The 17598-nt window shown below is 41.0% G+C and overlaps 1 protein-coding gene across 6 annotated transcripts in view; it reads right to left on the reverse strand.

Annotated features, from left to right (window-relative positions):
- The window catches only part of LOC114571834 (attractin-like protein 1), a 322321-nt gene that overhangs the window by 141520 nt on the left and 163203 nt on the right, over nt 1–17598 (reverse strand). For all 6 annotated transcript variants that reach the window (XM_028603035.1, XM_028603034.1, XM_028603036.1 and 3 more), the window contains 3 exons: nt 16695–16789; nt 15552–15630; nt 12422–12579 (listed from right to left, as the gene is read on the reverse strand). In XM_028603035.1, the coding sequence (XP_028458836.1) occupies nt 12422–12579; nt 15552–15630; nt 16695–16789 (332 nt within the window). The remainder of the gene's footprint in view (nt 1–12421; nt 12580–15551; nt 15631–16694; nt 16790–17598) is intronic.

Genomic DNA, 17598 nt, shown 5'->3' on the forward strand with positions numbered 1-17598 from the left:
AGACAGACAGACAGACACACACACACACACACACACACACACACACACACACACACACACACACACACACACACACACACACACACACACACACTTTACAAATTAACATGCAAAACGTAATGCAAGCCAACGCAATAGTCCTGAAAGATGCTGTACTTGTGTTGTTTAATGTTCAGTTTCCACTGAGACGGTGTCACCGGGGTGGTAAATCTTTTCTATGGTCATTCAGTTTGTTTTGTCAAAACAAACTTAACAGAATTGATTAATTTTAAATAGAAAAACCAGTGTAGTGTTTAACTGGTGGTGTTGCGTTTACAGCCACAAATTACATCATGATGAGGAGCTCACAAAGTCTGAAAAAGGTTGTGAAAGCATCTTTATGCTGCAATCAGGCTGGTAATTAAAAAAAACAGTAACTGTATTGCTGTCTCAAGTTAAAATATGTAGTTTTTTTTTTATTTATATTTATTTTTTTTACTTTTTGCCATCCTCCATGATGGAATTTACAACCAGATGTAACCTAGCTGCCTTGCACAAGAAAAGAAAACAAAGGTGATCTGGACAACGAGAAGCTAACACTTAAATCCATGTGAATGCATCTGAATTAGAGGATGGATACCCGAACTGGGCCGGGTTCGGACAGATATTTAGAAATGATATTTGAGTTTGGGTTGGGCTCGGACACATCAGCGCGATACGGCACTGAACATTTTAAATTAAACAGCTTATTAACGTGCGCTTGTCCCGTGTGTGCTGATGCGCTCATCTGTTGACAATACTGAATGCCTTCCTACAGTTGATTAATAAAAAGCGGGTTTTCTACACAAACAAATGTACATGTGTCACTAGTATGAGAAAAAAAATTGATTTTAACTGTCGGGCTTGGACATAAATATCTTAATGCCAGTCGGGCTCGGGCCGAGTTCGGTTACTGCTCTGTCGAACGCGGGCCGGGCTCGGACAGAAAAATGCGGCCATTGTGACACTATGGTCATTCATTATAAAGTTTCAATGCTTTTCGTAAACGCGTCTTACATTTAAAAAGTTTATGAAGTTTGCCATATGTTAGTCGGCCAGATGTCTGGTAACTTCCTCTTTCTTTGTGTTGAAATTCTAAACTCTGGTGGGTTTATGAGGACTATGGCTAACTGCTCCTCAGATCTCTGCATGGTAAATCCAGACAGCTAGCTAGACTATCTGTCCAGTCTGAGTTTTCTGTCGCACGACTAAAACAACCTTTGAACTAGAGATGCAACGATTACAACTTTCTAGGCCGGTACCGATTTTAGCCGATGCCAATTTCATATTTTCTAACCACTTTACAGCCCACTCAAATATTTATTTTCTATCTTTTCCTTAATAGAACATTTTGCACAGAACAGAAACATTTTTTAACAGATAATGGATCACTATAAAATAGAACTATATAAATTACTCCTGGTGTGGGAAACTCACACACATCTAAAGTGCAATGTTAGAACCATTTCCTTCTTTTCTGTGATTTTGGGTGTCGTCCCTCCACGCCCTACTTTGTCCTTGCAGGTGTTGCATATTGCAAACTTGTTATCTTCTGCACACACGCTGAAGAATTTCCAAACAGCTGACAAGTTGCAGGTTAATTCACAAGGTTCCCTACATGTGGGAGAATACAAGGACATGCGCTTCACACCGCGAGCGGGTACACGCCACACGCGGCGCAAAGAGACAGTTTAAAGAAAGGAAAAAGACCGTGCTGTCGCATCCGTGCGTGCGTCCTTGAAAACTGTATCTCGTATAACTTACGTTGTCTGTTAATTGTAGCGTTGACCGACATGAAATCGGCATATGTCAGACTGACCTGCCGGTTGCAGGTCATGGCCGAGCACGTGAAAACCGGCCAATTCCGGTCACCGGCTGGTCTATCGGTGCATCTCTACTTTGAACGTACACACGTTCCACCAAAACAAGTTCCTTCCCGAGGCTATTTTGCAGAGGCACCGTTGCACCGTCGGGCGCATAGCACCGCCCATGACATTTGTGATTGGTTTAAAGAAATGCCAATAAACCAGAGCACATTTTACTCCCATCCAGGAATGCTGTGTGGTACTAGCCAGACCCTCCTCCACAGCGCCGTAGAGGAAGGTCTGGCAATGAGAGACTAGCCATATGTGTACCCTTGGCTCACTGGAAAAGATTGAAATGTATCCTTCAGTATATTCAAATATGTACAGTATTTGTATTTCATATTAAGATCGAAATGGCTTCACTGTTAGATAGATACATGTTACTGATGTTATAAACCAAGTGTTTAATGTGCAGATTGGAGCTTCTGCAGCACGGTGTGATGACTGCTGACACAAAAGGCAACTCAAGGGAAATACTGCAGCAAAGAAAAGGTCAGAATAATGACTCACAGACACATAACTGAAATAATGCACACATTATGGTGGAAACCCAAAACAGCAGCCAAATTCCTTTTTTATACAATCTAATTGTTTCGAGATCAGGGGTCAGCTGACTGTTCAGGGGGAATACTTTTGTAAGCTTGAACGGCAATTACCACAGGAAAGAGTGTGAGAATAACAATAAGGAAGTGAGTGTGGGGGGAGGAGGAAGGGGGGGTTGTCGAACAGAGGCAAAAGATGAGAGGAACAGGAATGACGTAAAGAGGACTCCAAGGACCCCGGCTCTACAGTCCAGTCATTACTGAGGGCCTACAGTGGCCCTCTGGGTACCAGCCCAGGAGCTGTGACAGCAGTGGGCTGCCTCTCATTTCCCTAACCCTGAAACAAGGGCTGCTCAGCCAGCCTGGGGCTGCTTGTTAAAACCTGGAATGAGACTTTGGCTAATCAATAAGGGAAGGCAGAGAAGAAGAAGAAGAAGAAAAAAAAAAGAGAGCAACAAAAAGAAAGGAGAGAAAGTGCAGAACAGGGGAAGAACGACACAGGTGAAAAAGAGATGAGAAGAGAAGCTGAGGCAGGAGATGAATGGAGAACTGTGGGGGGGGGTGGGGGGGTCGGGGGGGATGATGACAGGGGAGCAGTAGAGCGGACGATGGCGGGGAAAGATAATCACTTCATTTACTCTTCTCTCCTAATCCTCAGAACGGCTGCCGGCTGATCAGACACGCGGGGTAGAAGGCAGGAAGACGAGCCTGGAAAAGCCGTTCATCACCGAGACAACGCCGATAGACGCTCACTCACGGCAGCAGTCTGAAGGAGCACAGGATTGTTCCTTCAAATGTTCCTCCTCTAGGAAAAGATAAAACTGCGCTGATATTTACGAGCTGGTTATTTGCTCTCAAACCTCTGACCACAACCAACATCACAGATGGTTGTGGTCAGGTGTGGTCCGTCTCACTTGTGACCCAACCCCCCCCTACAAAGCAACGCTACACTTCACTGCTGCAGGGGGTACGGATGAATACATAACCTATTTGTACTAGTGTAGAAGTTTGGTATCATTTTGGGCATTATTAGTGGGGTAACTTACGAGTTACAAACGTGGGTCCATTAGCCCCTGCAGCTGATAACGCTACTCTACGCTAAATCTCCCAATGTTAGACCCAGGTGATGGTGCAAAGGACCCTAGGGTGAAATTACTACAAACCATCACTTTAAAGTGTAACTCTCGCCAAAATGCAATGTACCCGAGTCAAACTTTCATTTAAAGCATAATTAGGACGGAAACACCACTTTTAAGATTGACCGTATTTTTATTTTCGGTAAAATGGCTTTTTGAATGGGAGTGCTAGGGGCACTACTATGATCGCATCAAAATCACTATTCTTAAAACACTGAGAAGGCTCGACACAACCTGAAACTTTGCTCCAGGTATCACCAGGGGCTCTCCACATGAACTCCAGCGTTGAGAACATTGGTTGTGTACCCAGAAGTTACTAAAAAGAAAGGTTTTGAACAATTCGCTTTAGCTGTTGGGGTTTCTGCCCGCAAGAGGTAACACTCCCAGTCAAAAGGCCATTTGACCGAAAAAATGAAATTACGGTATGTGGCTTTTCCGTCCTAATTATGCTTTTAAACGAAAGTTTGACTCGTGACTCGGGTACATTCACAAAAAGACCCTAGGTTGCATTTTGGCGACAGTTACGCTTTAAGCTTTAAGCTAACCAAAAAAGGCCAAAAAGCCCTAAGAATATATTTTTTTCCATAACTTCTTCCGGGACATAAACTCTGCTCCCACGCTTGAAAGCCCTGGGTTTCAGGACCCATCCGGCCACACCGATCTCCGCGGATCTTTGCGCTCCGATACAGCGGCGGTCAATGTGGTGCATACAGTAATAAATACGTGGAATACATACGACTTACAGTGTGTTCATTTTCATAGCTATATGTACGGATGGTTCATGAGAACAGCCTGATGTGAAATGCAAATAAAGTGTACACTTGTTATTTTTTGGTCTAACTGTAGAGCCTAGCAGATGTAAGGTAAGAAACTGTGTGATAGTTCCATCAAATCAATAATTTGTGTGTTTCAATTACAAATCATTCCTTCAAATTACCCATTCGTATGCTCAATTTATGCATTTAATTCCCTCAATCGAGTCATTAATTCTCTCAAACAAATAACTCTCAACCTTGAAACAGTTCATTTTCCTCCTCACTTCACATCTCCTCATCATCACCACATCTATTGGTTTTCTTCCTACAATAAGTAATAATGTTTGGCACATCTTTTGACACCAGAATGTTAACAACTGTACATGTGAATCTTCCAGCGGCTGAAATGTGTTTACCACACACTCCTTCCTCCGTATTTGCATTTCATGAGGACCTAATGACCAAAGTGAGGCAGTTGCCAAGTGCTGCCGCCTCCAACTACATGGTATGCAAATGAGCCCAGCTCTGCCATATGTGTGCACTTGTTAGAGGAGCTCACAGATGCCGCTCCCTCTAACAGGTGCTAAAAGCCCACTTCTGCATCAATCTGCAGCTCAAACACCAGTAACAAACTGCAGTGAAAACACAACATGGTATAATCCCAGAGCAGTGCCTTCCCAGTTTTCACTTGTCGCGTATGAGTCAGATTTTAATTTTGTTTCTCATCTGTTTACTGTGGAAAGACATCTTCCATACTGTCATGTACAATTCATCTGTCGCTAACAGTAACTAAAATCAAATGGCATTGTTTTAACTAGAAATAACAAAATACCTAGGGGGAAAAAGCTTGTTAATGTGTTTTAATGAACTCTATGTGTGAATAAAATATAATGCTGGATATTTAAAGAAAATATGTAATAAATGTGACAATGTAAAAATACACCATTTTTAATTATTGGTCAAACATTTACTACTTCACCACTTAAACATGATATTGACCTGTAAACATGTAACAAGGGCCAGGTAATAAAAGGGTTGTGACCTGGTTAACAGTTTGTATTTCTTTATTAAACCTCTATAAAAGGATTAAAAATGCATTTTATGTTTTTGATGAGTCGTTTGTTTCCAGCGTCATTTAAATAGTGTATAACATACGTTATTGAGCGTTAAAAAATAATGCAGTTTTCTCTTTCATATTAAAAAAATAATGTCAGCAGGTTTTCATGTTCCAAACAAAGAAGGCTGCACTGTAGCACTGTACCAGTTTTTGAAAAACCTGCAAATCAACCTATAAGTCCCTGGTCAGACCAGAAAGAGGCCCAGCTAAAATGGGTGGTGTTGGAAACATGGTGTTATTTGCAGGGCAAGTTCATGAGCTGCTGTGACTGCGGAGCTAATTGGTAACATGTTAGTGCTCGCCAGCCACAACTGTCCCCCGCACTCACTAAGCCACTGCAGATTATGCCACAACTTTTTTTGTGGACTCGAAAAATGTAATATTATTGCGACCGAAAACGTAGCCTGTATAAATCCCAACACAACCAGCCGAATTTTTCCTGATGTTGCTGATGACTTCCTGTTTAAATGGGCAGCACTCAGCCTTCCCTCTCCTCTTCCACCCTATGGAATATAATACTGCCTCAATGAGATGCATCAGATAGACCGCGCTCCTCCTGTCTGTGTGTGCGTCTGTGTGTGTGTGTGTGTCATACAGTTAACAGTTTCAACTTCTGTTTTGATCCAATAAAGGACACTTTGTAACTGACATGATCAGAGAGGGTGTTTGTGTGTGTGTGTGTGTGTGTCAGATATTGGATTAGGAGAGGCATCCTATTTAATGACGGCAGGCGCAGAGGATAATAAGTGACTGAGCACTACGCGGCAAATCAAATCATCCGACCAATCACGGCAGCCCTGAGATCGCCTGCGACAAAATGGCTGCTCACCTCTGACAGAAGGCTTTTAATCAGCTGGCCTATAGGCTGTGATGCATAGGGGACGCAAAGAGAGAGAGAGGCAGAAGATGCTAAAGAACCGTGTCTTTCAGCAAAAATTTCAAATGAGGAATCAACAGAAACAAGTTCTTTAATCAGCACAGTGTGATTTGTTTTCTGATGTCCATTTTATTTTAGTGTGTCCGAAACGTATAGAGTGGGAAAAAAAAGGGCTGTTCATCGCCGTGATAACAGTCCTTTCTTGTTGAGATAACATTTTCTGCTGAATTACAAACAGAGATGTTTAAAACAGGAACAGTTACGGTCTCAAGTTATACAATTTATAGCTAAATTAACAGTTAGTTCCTTCAAAACAGAAAGATGAAGAGCGAAACTGGGTCGTGTTCCCACGTTTGTGGGCTATATCAATAAAACATGATTTTTGGATTACAAACAAATCCAGGCCAGTCCTAGTTTATGGAAAAAACAGTGTCAAAATTAACAAATTACAGTATGAGCTATATTTGCCTGTGCCATAGTTTGTTTCTGCACTTATTTTAATATTTCTATCCTGACAGTTCACTTTACACGTATTGATTTTATAATTCAATTTCATAATTGGAAGTTCCACCTTAAAAAAAAAAAAAAGATACTTAATATTATATAACATTTACAAAATGTTGGATATACATACACGTAAGGGAACTTTATGCTTTAAAACTAAGGAACAATCAACAACACGTAAAACTTTCAAATGAATAGTCTATGTCTAAATCAGAGGGGAACCCTTTGGGCCTTCAAGGTATTCAGTGAAGGCCTAAGAAAAAATATTAAAATCATTGTTGTATTCTTACATTATTTATTTATGTATTTATTTTTTTCTGGTTTTATTCACTGAAATAATAGTAATACCGTCCAGATTATTGCTAAATAGGGTTAGGGTTATCAGGAACATGAGTCAGTATAAATGGAAAAGTGTTTTGGATAAATGTATTTGGTTACACTTTACTGGAAGGTATCTACATAAGAGTGAAATGACAATGTCATGAACATGTCATAAACATTATAAACAAGTCATAAACGTTTATGACATAACGCTTCTTTTAGTAAGTGTCATTTGTTTTTTGTCATGACAAGTTATGGTTAGGGTTAGAGTTAGGGTTCTAATCTGACCACTTTTTTCAGTAACGAGTAATCTAACGCGTTACTATTTCCAAACCAGTAATCAGATTAAAGTTACTTATCCAAGTCACTGTGCGTTACTATTTTTGTCATTTTCCTTAGTAAAAATATATATTTTTGCTTTCTTCTTGCGTCTCGGGGAGTGAAGTCACGTATATGACAGGTCACGTTTTCAGCATGAGGACAGGTCACGTTTTCAGCATGAGGACAGGTCACGTGTACCACGCAGCGACACAAACGTAAACAACAATGGAGGGAGGAGAGAGATGCGCGTTTTCTAGCTGGAAATACAGTCACTATTTAGAGTTTGTGTCAGCTAAAGACGGCAATATTAAGGTTGGTTGTACACTCTGTGCTGGTGGCGACAAAGTGCTATCTAGCTAAAAAAAACACTACGTCAGATTTGAAGAACCATTTGGAGTCGCAGCACTGCAGTCAAACTTACAGAGCAAGTCCCAGCAGGTGGTGCGAAACAGAGAGCAGTAGGCCCCCCCACCACCCAAACAACAAAAGCTGGACTTAGGTGCAAAACCAGTAAGTGGGGGAGAGTTGAAGAAGTTGGTCGGGCAGTAGGCCTATGTTGTAGCCGAAATGCTGCCCTTAAACACGGTTGACTCGCTCTCTTTCGTGCCATAATAAACCAGATCCGACTACTGGCAACGCTGAGCTGCCTCACAGTAAACCGGTTGTCATTTTTATGTTGAGGCTGTGGGGGTGTTGTCGGCAGTTGCTGAATGGAACTAATAAAGTAACTTGTAATCTAACTTTGTTACTTTTAAAATCAAGTAATCTGTAAAGTAACTAAGTTACTTTTTCAAAGTAACTGTGGCAACACTGGTCATGACAGTGTCATGTTTTCATGATCGTGTCATGTCTCTCTTATGTAGATACCTTCCAGTAAAGTGTAACCATTTATTTTCCTATAACCAGCTTTGTGTTTCTGGTTTTCCAAAATGACCTTTGTGTATTGTGAACAGAGACATATTTATTATGGTCGTGAAGCTATTTAGGGCAAACACATTTTTAATAAACATTTAATATCCTCAACTTCAATGTATGACATAGGGATCTGGCTATTATTGTTATTGCTTTAGTAGATTGCTTTTTGCCACGTGTGGTCCCATAGTCCTATTGAAGGCTCAGGGTCCAGGACCAGGGTCCGCCACTGGACTAAATGATCTTTACCAATTTCTGGAACATGAAGCCATACTGCATTTGTCTTAGAGTCTGTACTTTCCTGATGTATTTGAAGCAAACAGCTGAAGGGATGCTGAATAATGTCCAAAGCTGTAACTCGCCCCTACGTACATTCAAAGCAGGAACATTGTGGTAAACGTTGTGTCAAGAGGAGAGCGCTGGAGAGCCAGGACGGAGGTGCAAGGTCAGCGTGACAGAACCAATCAACATCTGTTCCAGCAGAACGACCGATTCCAACACCTCGACTACCGCCCCGACCCCCCCGGCTGACGTCAGGACGCCGCTAGGGAAACACTCACCGCTCGCGTTAGTGTGTGTGTTTTCATGGATTTCTACCTTTCTAAGTAGGAATCTCAGTTTTCGACCCCCTAGGTGAGGATATTTGTCCATGTGACTATTTTCTTTTGTTTTGTGCCAAGAAGAAGAGGTTGCGTTGGACTTTCTCGTTGGTTGTAAAAATTCCATCATAATCTATTATTACCCGTCATTTTAATTTTAATGTTTTAAGGATAACACATATTGAGTAGCTTTTCAGTTTCATTCATTCATTTAAATTTGTAATAATTTGTCTTACATACAGAACGACCTTATAGATTATGCATTCATATTATATTATAAGGGCATGGAGAGATAAGATGAACAGTGACACCAACCATGCAGTCACTCTTCATGTCCAAACGACGCTAAGCAATTGAATGATTTTATTTCTTGCAATGAGAGTGGAGGCCACAAAAACACAGACGCTACTCCTCACAATAAGAAAGGGTTTGACAGAAGAAGAGTTGAGTAGAAAAAATGAGTAGAAAAGCTACACATTTGGTCTTGTTGAGGAAGTCAGAGAACAAGCCACAACAAAATAAGTAGGGGTGTATCCTGTTGGAAGTAGGCCTGCACGATTCGTGTGGGAAAATATGAATCACGATTTTTTTTTAGCTTAGAATTGATATCACGATTCTCTGCCTGGTCAGTAGGTTTCACTCTTGTGCCTGCATTCAGAATCTTCTCAGCGGTCTTTTGTTCCTGTCGTGTTTTTTCATTATTTTGGACATTAGTTTTTGCCTGCTTCTTTTTGACTCCTTGTGTTGTTTTTGCCTGCTGGATTTTTGGACTCCTTTGTTGGGATTTACTCTTCGTTCTAATAAATCCTCAAGCTCTAACTTTTTCCTGCCTGATCTCCTGCATTTGGGTCCACCGTTCCCTGCAGCACTTAACACATGGGCAGTGTGAACCTGAAAATGCTATATAATAGTTCCCCTTTAAAGATGATATTATATATATGTTTTCACTTTGTGTCGATAATGTTGGAACGTAGAGGATTTATTCAAGATCAAAGTATCGTTACACCCCTAATCTTTTCCTCCCACTTTGTCCTTCATGTGAGTGTGCATGTGGATGTTTTTTTGTGTGCACCTGTATGTGTGTGTGTGTGTGCGCGCACATGTCTATTAGATCAAATATATCAGAGCGGTTCATTACCAATTCTCAGGACAATTTCTGATCCTCGCCCTGTACTGGCGTCGGAAGCCACCAAGGTCAGAGGCCCGGACGCCGAGTGCTCCTCATGTTACACACGAGCACGTCTGACATGGCGGCGAGATAGGCCTCATCGTGGTAATTATCATATCACTTTTCAACCAGCAGATATATGGAGCTCTGATAATGTAGCATTAATGGGAAATGCATACGAGGGGAGCGATCGATGGACAAATGACCCATGACGAGGTGCCGGACACTCAGCAATAAACGCCAACATTTATACGAACCAAATGACTGTGATAATACAGGCTGATTGGGATGAAGTTTCCAAATGATGTTACCACTTGAAATCATGTGCACGGCTTTGATACATTATATCTTGGGTTTCAAAAACATGAGTAATTGAAAAAAATAAATAAACATTTCATTCAACATTTCAAGTGAATGGCTGCATACAAGCTAATATAGTGGCAGTCGCTTTAAATCAGTGGAAGGGTTTTTTTCCCACAAAAAAAAGAGTGATGGATGGATGGATGGATGGATGGGTCCTAAAGCAGAGGGATTTCAAGCGAAGGAGTGGTGTTCGTGTCCTGGAAGAAGTTTTATCCCAAATCACAATCTTTTTTCTAATTAGTCGTACTAAACCAACTAAACTCAACTGTCATGTGACCAGTCATCACAGTAATTTGGTAGGATATCATACGAATTGTGTATACATTTTCACACGATATCATACGATTCGATCCGTTCGTCACAATGCGTTAAAATGATGTTATGTTTTTATGTTACGCCCCATGATGGACAAAATCATACACAAAAACAAGGTTTCATGGACTCAAACCTTTGTTGACCATCCGTGTCTTCCTCATTATATATATACATTTTTTTTTTTATCTTGAACCATCACGGTTGTAAAAACAAAAACACAAACATAGTCAAATCTATCAGAATTGAACAATGTTTGAGTTCTTCATGATATCAGATTATTACAAAACCAAAAATATACTAATATGATAACTGCTAGTCCATTTTAAAATGAAATAAATAATTCACAACTTTCTTTTCAGCACTTTTCTGCTACCTGGTGCACATTTTCTGTTAGAACATTTTTGGAAAAAAAAAATCTTTTCAAGGCGGGGACATTTGATGCAATGCATTTTGCCCTCAAGTCTCTTCACAAGAATTGTTTTATTAAAAGAAAAATATTAAAACATGTGAGCCTTGTTGTTCAAAATAAGCTTTAATCATTTCATGTCTTTTAAATCCGTATTTTTGCTTCAACTTTTAACTAAATGATTATGTAACCGAGCAGCTCCTTTCCATTTATTCCCCCCCCCCATTATCTCTCCATTCATCAGTCCATCCACTCATCCATGCATCCACCCTCTGCTTTATGGCTTTATCTGGCTCCAGAGCCGCTGTCTTTTCTCCGTCATTCCGTCAATTAACCATTCTTCATTTTCTCAACACTGGACATTTTGACTGTTCGGTAGTCTTAACATCAGTTTACCAGCCAGCCTGTCTTAACTCTCCCCCTTATTTCTCCATTCTGTCACTTCTTGACTCCATCCATCAGCACACACCCCGCGCCCTGCATGACAGTCATCTTAAAATATCACTGCTAAAAGTCTACTTCAATTTAATGGCTCATAAGGCTGTAGCGTGAATATTTAGTGTGTGTGGCTGCCGCCTGGAGATTTAATCCGGTGCTGCATAATTGATGGAGAGATGTTGGAAAACTCACAGATCATTAAATGTGATAGCAGATTTGCCAAACACTTTTCAGAATAGTTTATGCTCAACGTACAAAGCCTGTCAGTGCTATATGTTTTACAGAGAGACAGCTCCCCTGAAAACTGGAGATGATGATGATGATGATGATGATGATTTTCCCTTCTTCATCCAAACACTTAAACTGACTTACTTAGGCAGAGGACTCAATGTTATGGCTGCACGTCCCTTGCAGGATTTTTTCTGCAGATCACAACATATCGGGCCTTTAATAAAAAGGCTATATTAAAAGGTTCCAGCTTCTCAATGTGAGCCTTTGCTGCTTTTATGAAAAAAATAAATTGATATAAAACTTTTCAATGTGGGCTTTTTGTCTGAAAAAAACGCCAGGAACATGTGATGGTCATTTTTCACTGTTCTACATAGCCTTTAACGAAAATGATCATTATTTTCAGCCCTAATATCCAGACTGTTGGCTTCAGCTTTGGTTCAAATGATTGTAAAACATCACATCAGCTGTCATTATCCTTCATCCTCCTCACAACCAAACCCCGTGTATCCTCACCCCCACCCTGAGCCTCTAACCTGGATCTTGATTGGCCAGCTGAAGTTGGACATATAGACGTAGAAGGTGATGTTGTGGTGAAGTCTGAAGTTGAACTTTTCACATGAGAAACTGTCACGGTGCTCCTTGATGTTGGTCCTCGCTATGATGGGCATCTCCTCCCCTGAGATGGTGCCCGCTGTGAGAGGCAGAGAGCAGTTTAAGAGAAATACAGTGCAACAAAGTGGAAAGAATCAGGATACTTTATCAGGTATAAAAAAAAAAAAAAAAAACAAAACAATCAATAATGTAAAAGAACTTTTTTGCCATTCTTGCATCACAAAAGTGTTCCGTGTCCATCTGGTGGGCAGCTAGCAGAAGCTGCGGTGACGTGGACAATATTTCTTCGACCCGATTGAAATCATTCTGATTAGAGATTCCAACTAAACCGTTTACATGGATGCTAAATAAAGTGATCCGATAAGATGTGCATTTGCATACCCCAAAGCGTTTAATCATCTAAATATAAAAAGGTGAACAACTTGTTTGTTCGGCCCTTTCGACCATCAACAATCGTCAAATCTTTAAAGGCCTCCAACAAAGCGTTGTATCGGCCACTGACCAGTTTGGTTTTGCTACGGCCATGTTTCTGTCCCTCCCAGAAGCACGAGTAAAGGAACCTACCCAGGATCTATAGTGATCTGTCTACTGATAGAAAGACTGCTCATATAGCCTAGAAATCTAGACGCCCCCTAGCGGTTGTCTAGCAACTCTCTGTTGGCTTGGGAGCTGGAAAAACCAAGCTCTAGTCAGGCCAATCACATTGTGTATAGAGTCGGTGGGCGGGGCTTAACATAATGACGGCAGAGTTGCGACGGTTCCGCGTGAATTCCCTGCTATTTGAAAACAAAGAAGATGACTGCTGCTGCTGGCGAACAGAGGTCTTTGGAATTGGTTAAGTTAAGAGTTCAGCTTTTCTTTGAGAAAAGAACGGCACCAAAGTCATTCTTGAAAAAGGAAGATGTTTTCGGAGTTTTGCCGACCGGATACGGCAAAAGTTTAATCCGCTACCTTCTTCGTTGCTTTGGTTGGTTGTAGCGCTATCCTATCACGTGCAGAGGGAAGTTGAAAGACAACCATTTATCCCGCCCCTCGGATTGAGCCCTGCCAATGGTGAGTTCCCAGACCCAACATCTTGATGTGGGTCTGGCTTGTCAGGCTACTGTTCATACTTATCGCTATATATTTCTGGTTGTGATGAACCATGTGGAAATTAACGAGCAGTTCAATGGTAATATAGGATTTACAGAAATGTATATAAATATACAATTAAAATATAATTTCTTTTCCATCATGTATGTGATTTGAGATGGCCTCAGGTGTTAGAGTTGGTAATCAGGGTCGTGTCAAGACTCGGCTGAGAGACACTAAACGGTGAAGCCTGACCAGTTATCGCTTGTAGTCTTTGATGACCTGCCTGATAAAGGTAGGCCAAAACAGGCAGCGGGGGCCAGAGACAGACTACTGGGGTCAGGATTGTCAACAGCCACGGTGTCCCAAAGTACCTTGTAAATGTCAAAATAGGCCAGAGAAAGAAACAAGCCAGTCTTTTTCTTATTGGGGCCTTGTAAGCATCCTAGATGTAAAATTGTGTTACACAGAAATTTTACAATATTGCGATAAAAAACTACATATTATATTTGGCATAATTACTATGAGTAAACATAACAGATTTTGGATGGCTTGTGGTCCATCAGCTGAGCTGCTTTCACTGTGAACGTTCTGGTAAAGATATTTTACACAGAAAGTGGTAAGCGAGCAGGTTGAGTGGAAAAAAAGTCTTAATTTTAAAATGTCAATTTTGAACCTTTCATCTCACGCAGGCAAATTCAGAGCGATGCGTGTAAATTCCTCTCAGCGCTGAAGTGGTCTCAGTTCAGTATCCTTCAGAGCACTATCAGCATGTGTTAATGACTGAGTTTTTCAGACGTTGTGAATAAAATATTTCCACCTCCTGCTTTATCAGGGCCATTAAACACTGTAGTAGACTGCACACAAGCGCACACACACACACACACACACACACACACACACACACACACACACACACACACACACACACACACACACACGAAAGGCCCAGTCCCAAACTAAAGGAGGCTCTGGGCCCCGAGACACTGAAAGCAGAGTGCTTTTATCTTAATTGAAATCAGGAGGGGAAATGTGTAAAACAGCCTAATACCAAAATTTGAAAATAGCTTCTGATGTGTTTGTCAGGAGGGGGAATCTCCAGGAGGCGAGCAGGAAGTGGATCTGACCATTTTGCTTAAGGACACTTGACCACTAATGAAAGATACTGACTGTGTGATATCTTTTAAGACTGCTAAGTGACCAAGCTTAACAATCAACCACTGCATTAAATTCAAGTTAAATAACATCTAATATCGCACTTTGTTTCATTTACTGAAATGTCCTATAATAAAAACTAATGGGGTGTTTTTAAAGGTCCTATGACATGCAGCTTTTTGGATGCTTTTATATAGGCCTTAGTGGTCCCCTAATACTGCATCTCTTTCCCCAAATTCAGCCTTGGTGCAGAATTACAGCTTTCCTTAGTATTTTCTCAAAGGCAGAGCAGGATACCCAGGGCTCGGTTTACACGTATCACCATTTCTAGCCACTGGGGGACCATAGGCAGGCTGGGGGAACGCATATTAATGTTAAAAAACCTCATAAAGTGGGACCTTTAAAGAGAAGATTGCTTTTAAAAGGTTCCATATTATGCTTATTTTCAGGTTCCTACTTGTAATTTGAGTTTCTACTAGAACATGTTTACATGCCTTAATGTTCCAAAAACACATTATTTTTCTCACACTGTCTGTCTAAATATACCTGTATTTACACTCTGTCTGAAACGCTCCGTTTTAGCGCCTGTCTCTTTAAGACCCCCTACCGAAAAATTGGATTGGAAAATGGATTGAGTGTTTTGATACTTTCACAGTATTTATATAATATTTACAATATGGGACCTTTGACTGTTTTTAGTAACGTTATAGGTTCTTTATTACGTTTGTTTTGCAAGGCCTTTCATTTTTAATGGACTTCAGAGAATCAGAAAATCAAACAATAGCATTATCGGGACAAGTATAAATACGTGAATGTGCTCTCTACCTGTAGAGCTTAAGGACCAAGTGATGTTGAGGTTGAAGTTGTTCGAGGCGTTGATGGACATGTCGAGATTCTTGTTGGCCTGAACACAAAGACAAAAGAAACACATGCAAGGCTGGTGTTACTGAGCTGGACATAAACAGCAACACTTGTGGACAGACTGATTTTGATCTAAAGTGGAAGAAAGTTTTACACTGTGGGGGAAGAAAATGATGAAAGCGGAAGATGCCGTCAAACACAATGCAAAACATTGGTTCATTTATTGATTGCTGAGTGGATTTTGCAGTTCACGTATATATACTTTTTGAAACTTATTTTCCTTCCAGTTTGCCGACCTTTTGTACTTTTGTGTACATTTATAAAGTCCAACAGGAGTCTTTTACTCGAGATTCTCCATGTTCTGCTCAACTTGTGTCACCTAAGGCGTATTTAAATCTATTGGCCTCTTTTTGTGTCGGTCCATTGATTTTGTGTGCAATGCTGCCTCGAAATTCCACTTTGAGTTGTATCTGAACACAGCTTCAGGCTCTAAGAAAGCAAAAACAGGTCCAATAAAACTCAAGATCACTGTTGACAGCATATTCTTACATTTAGACAGTGAAAGTTCTATAGCTTCTTTTAAAAACAGACTTGGGGCCATCCTGGCGATCAAATTGTCCTCTTGCACATCAGGTTCCTTACGACATTGACCGGTTCAATTTCAGTTGCGGGCTTTTGTCTCATTGACTTGAACATGTTTTATTAGATAGGTCTGATTCAATTTAAACAAATGTTCCGATACAGAGCATGAAACTCAAAAATATGTCTTTTGATAGTCTGGCTCAAGGGATTGGACATTGTCGTTCCGTTGAGACAGATGTCCCTTCCCTCGTACTATCTCCGCTATCGGGGCTTAGCACCACCCAGGACGGTTGTGATTGGTTTAAAGAAATACAAATAAGCCAGAGCGTCGTCCCCCCCCCCCCACCAGAATAGACAGATGTCGGACCATACCCCATCGCTGACACAGCATTGCAAAACAGTCGTTTGATGTTTAGATCAGAAGAGCGTCACAAGTATGAGAAACATTAGTCCGATTTACTTGGAAATACTTCCCGTTTTTATCCTAGATTAAATGCAACAAGGAGCAAAAGCCCCCGGTGTTACCTGTTCAGGTGTAGCCATGAAGTTGATGCTGGTGTAGTGGCGGTCATCTTCCTGAAGCAAGCTGAAGGTAAACTGGTAATCAATTAACAGGTTGTCTAGGTGACAGGAGAGAGACAGACAGGAGAGAGAGGCAAAAAGAATCTAGTCAGAAAGCCATACTTTACCTTTATTAGCATTCCAAGGCAGATGTTCTTTGTGGCGACGTGTTTCAGTCAACAGTAAGGTTCTTCCTGGGGTTTGTTTTCATTTTTGGAGTAATTTAGTCAGAATGCCAATTCCAAATAAAACCTCCACTCCGGCTCTTTGTTATTGACGACGCCATGGAGCACAGACAGATTTATGAAAGTCAAAACATAAGACGCTGACCGCGAGTCGATATTCAATTAGATGAATAAGACTACAGTGGTGAAGTTTTTGGTCAAAGATGTCAAGCAGTGACACAATAAACAAGGAGAGCTTATGTGTGTATGATCTCACACACACACACACACACACACACACACACACACACACACACACACACACACACAGATAAGTTTTATAAATGTGAACACGAGCGCTCAAAATCAGGATGCCATTTTCTTAGACAAGCAAACGGTCCGATCAATAGAACATGAGTGAGAGTCTAAATAATCATGTTCTATCAGAGATTTAATCTTTTTTTTTGAAAGCAGCTCCTAGTGAGTGTCTGGAAGCTGCTCTTTATCAGCCAGACAATGACCAATGTACAGAGGGGCGATCACAGTGATTCAACATCTGGACAGAGAGCAGGAGCCATGCTGGGTCACCTTGTCTGCCTGCCTGATGGGGGATGGAAAAAAGGGGAGGTGGGGAGAAAAGAGGGAATAAGAAGAGAGAGCAGCTATGTGGCCATGAAAGGATAACAGGGTGAGAGGATATTTTT

Source organism: Perca flavescens, chromosome 17 (genome assembly GCF_004354835.1).
Source record: "Perca flavescens isolate YP-PL-M2 chromosome 17, PFLA_1.0, whole genome shotgun sequence".
NCBI classification, from domain to species: Eukaryota; Metazoa; Chordata; class Actinopteri; order Perciformes; family Percidae; genus Perca; species Perca flavescens.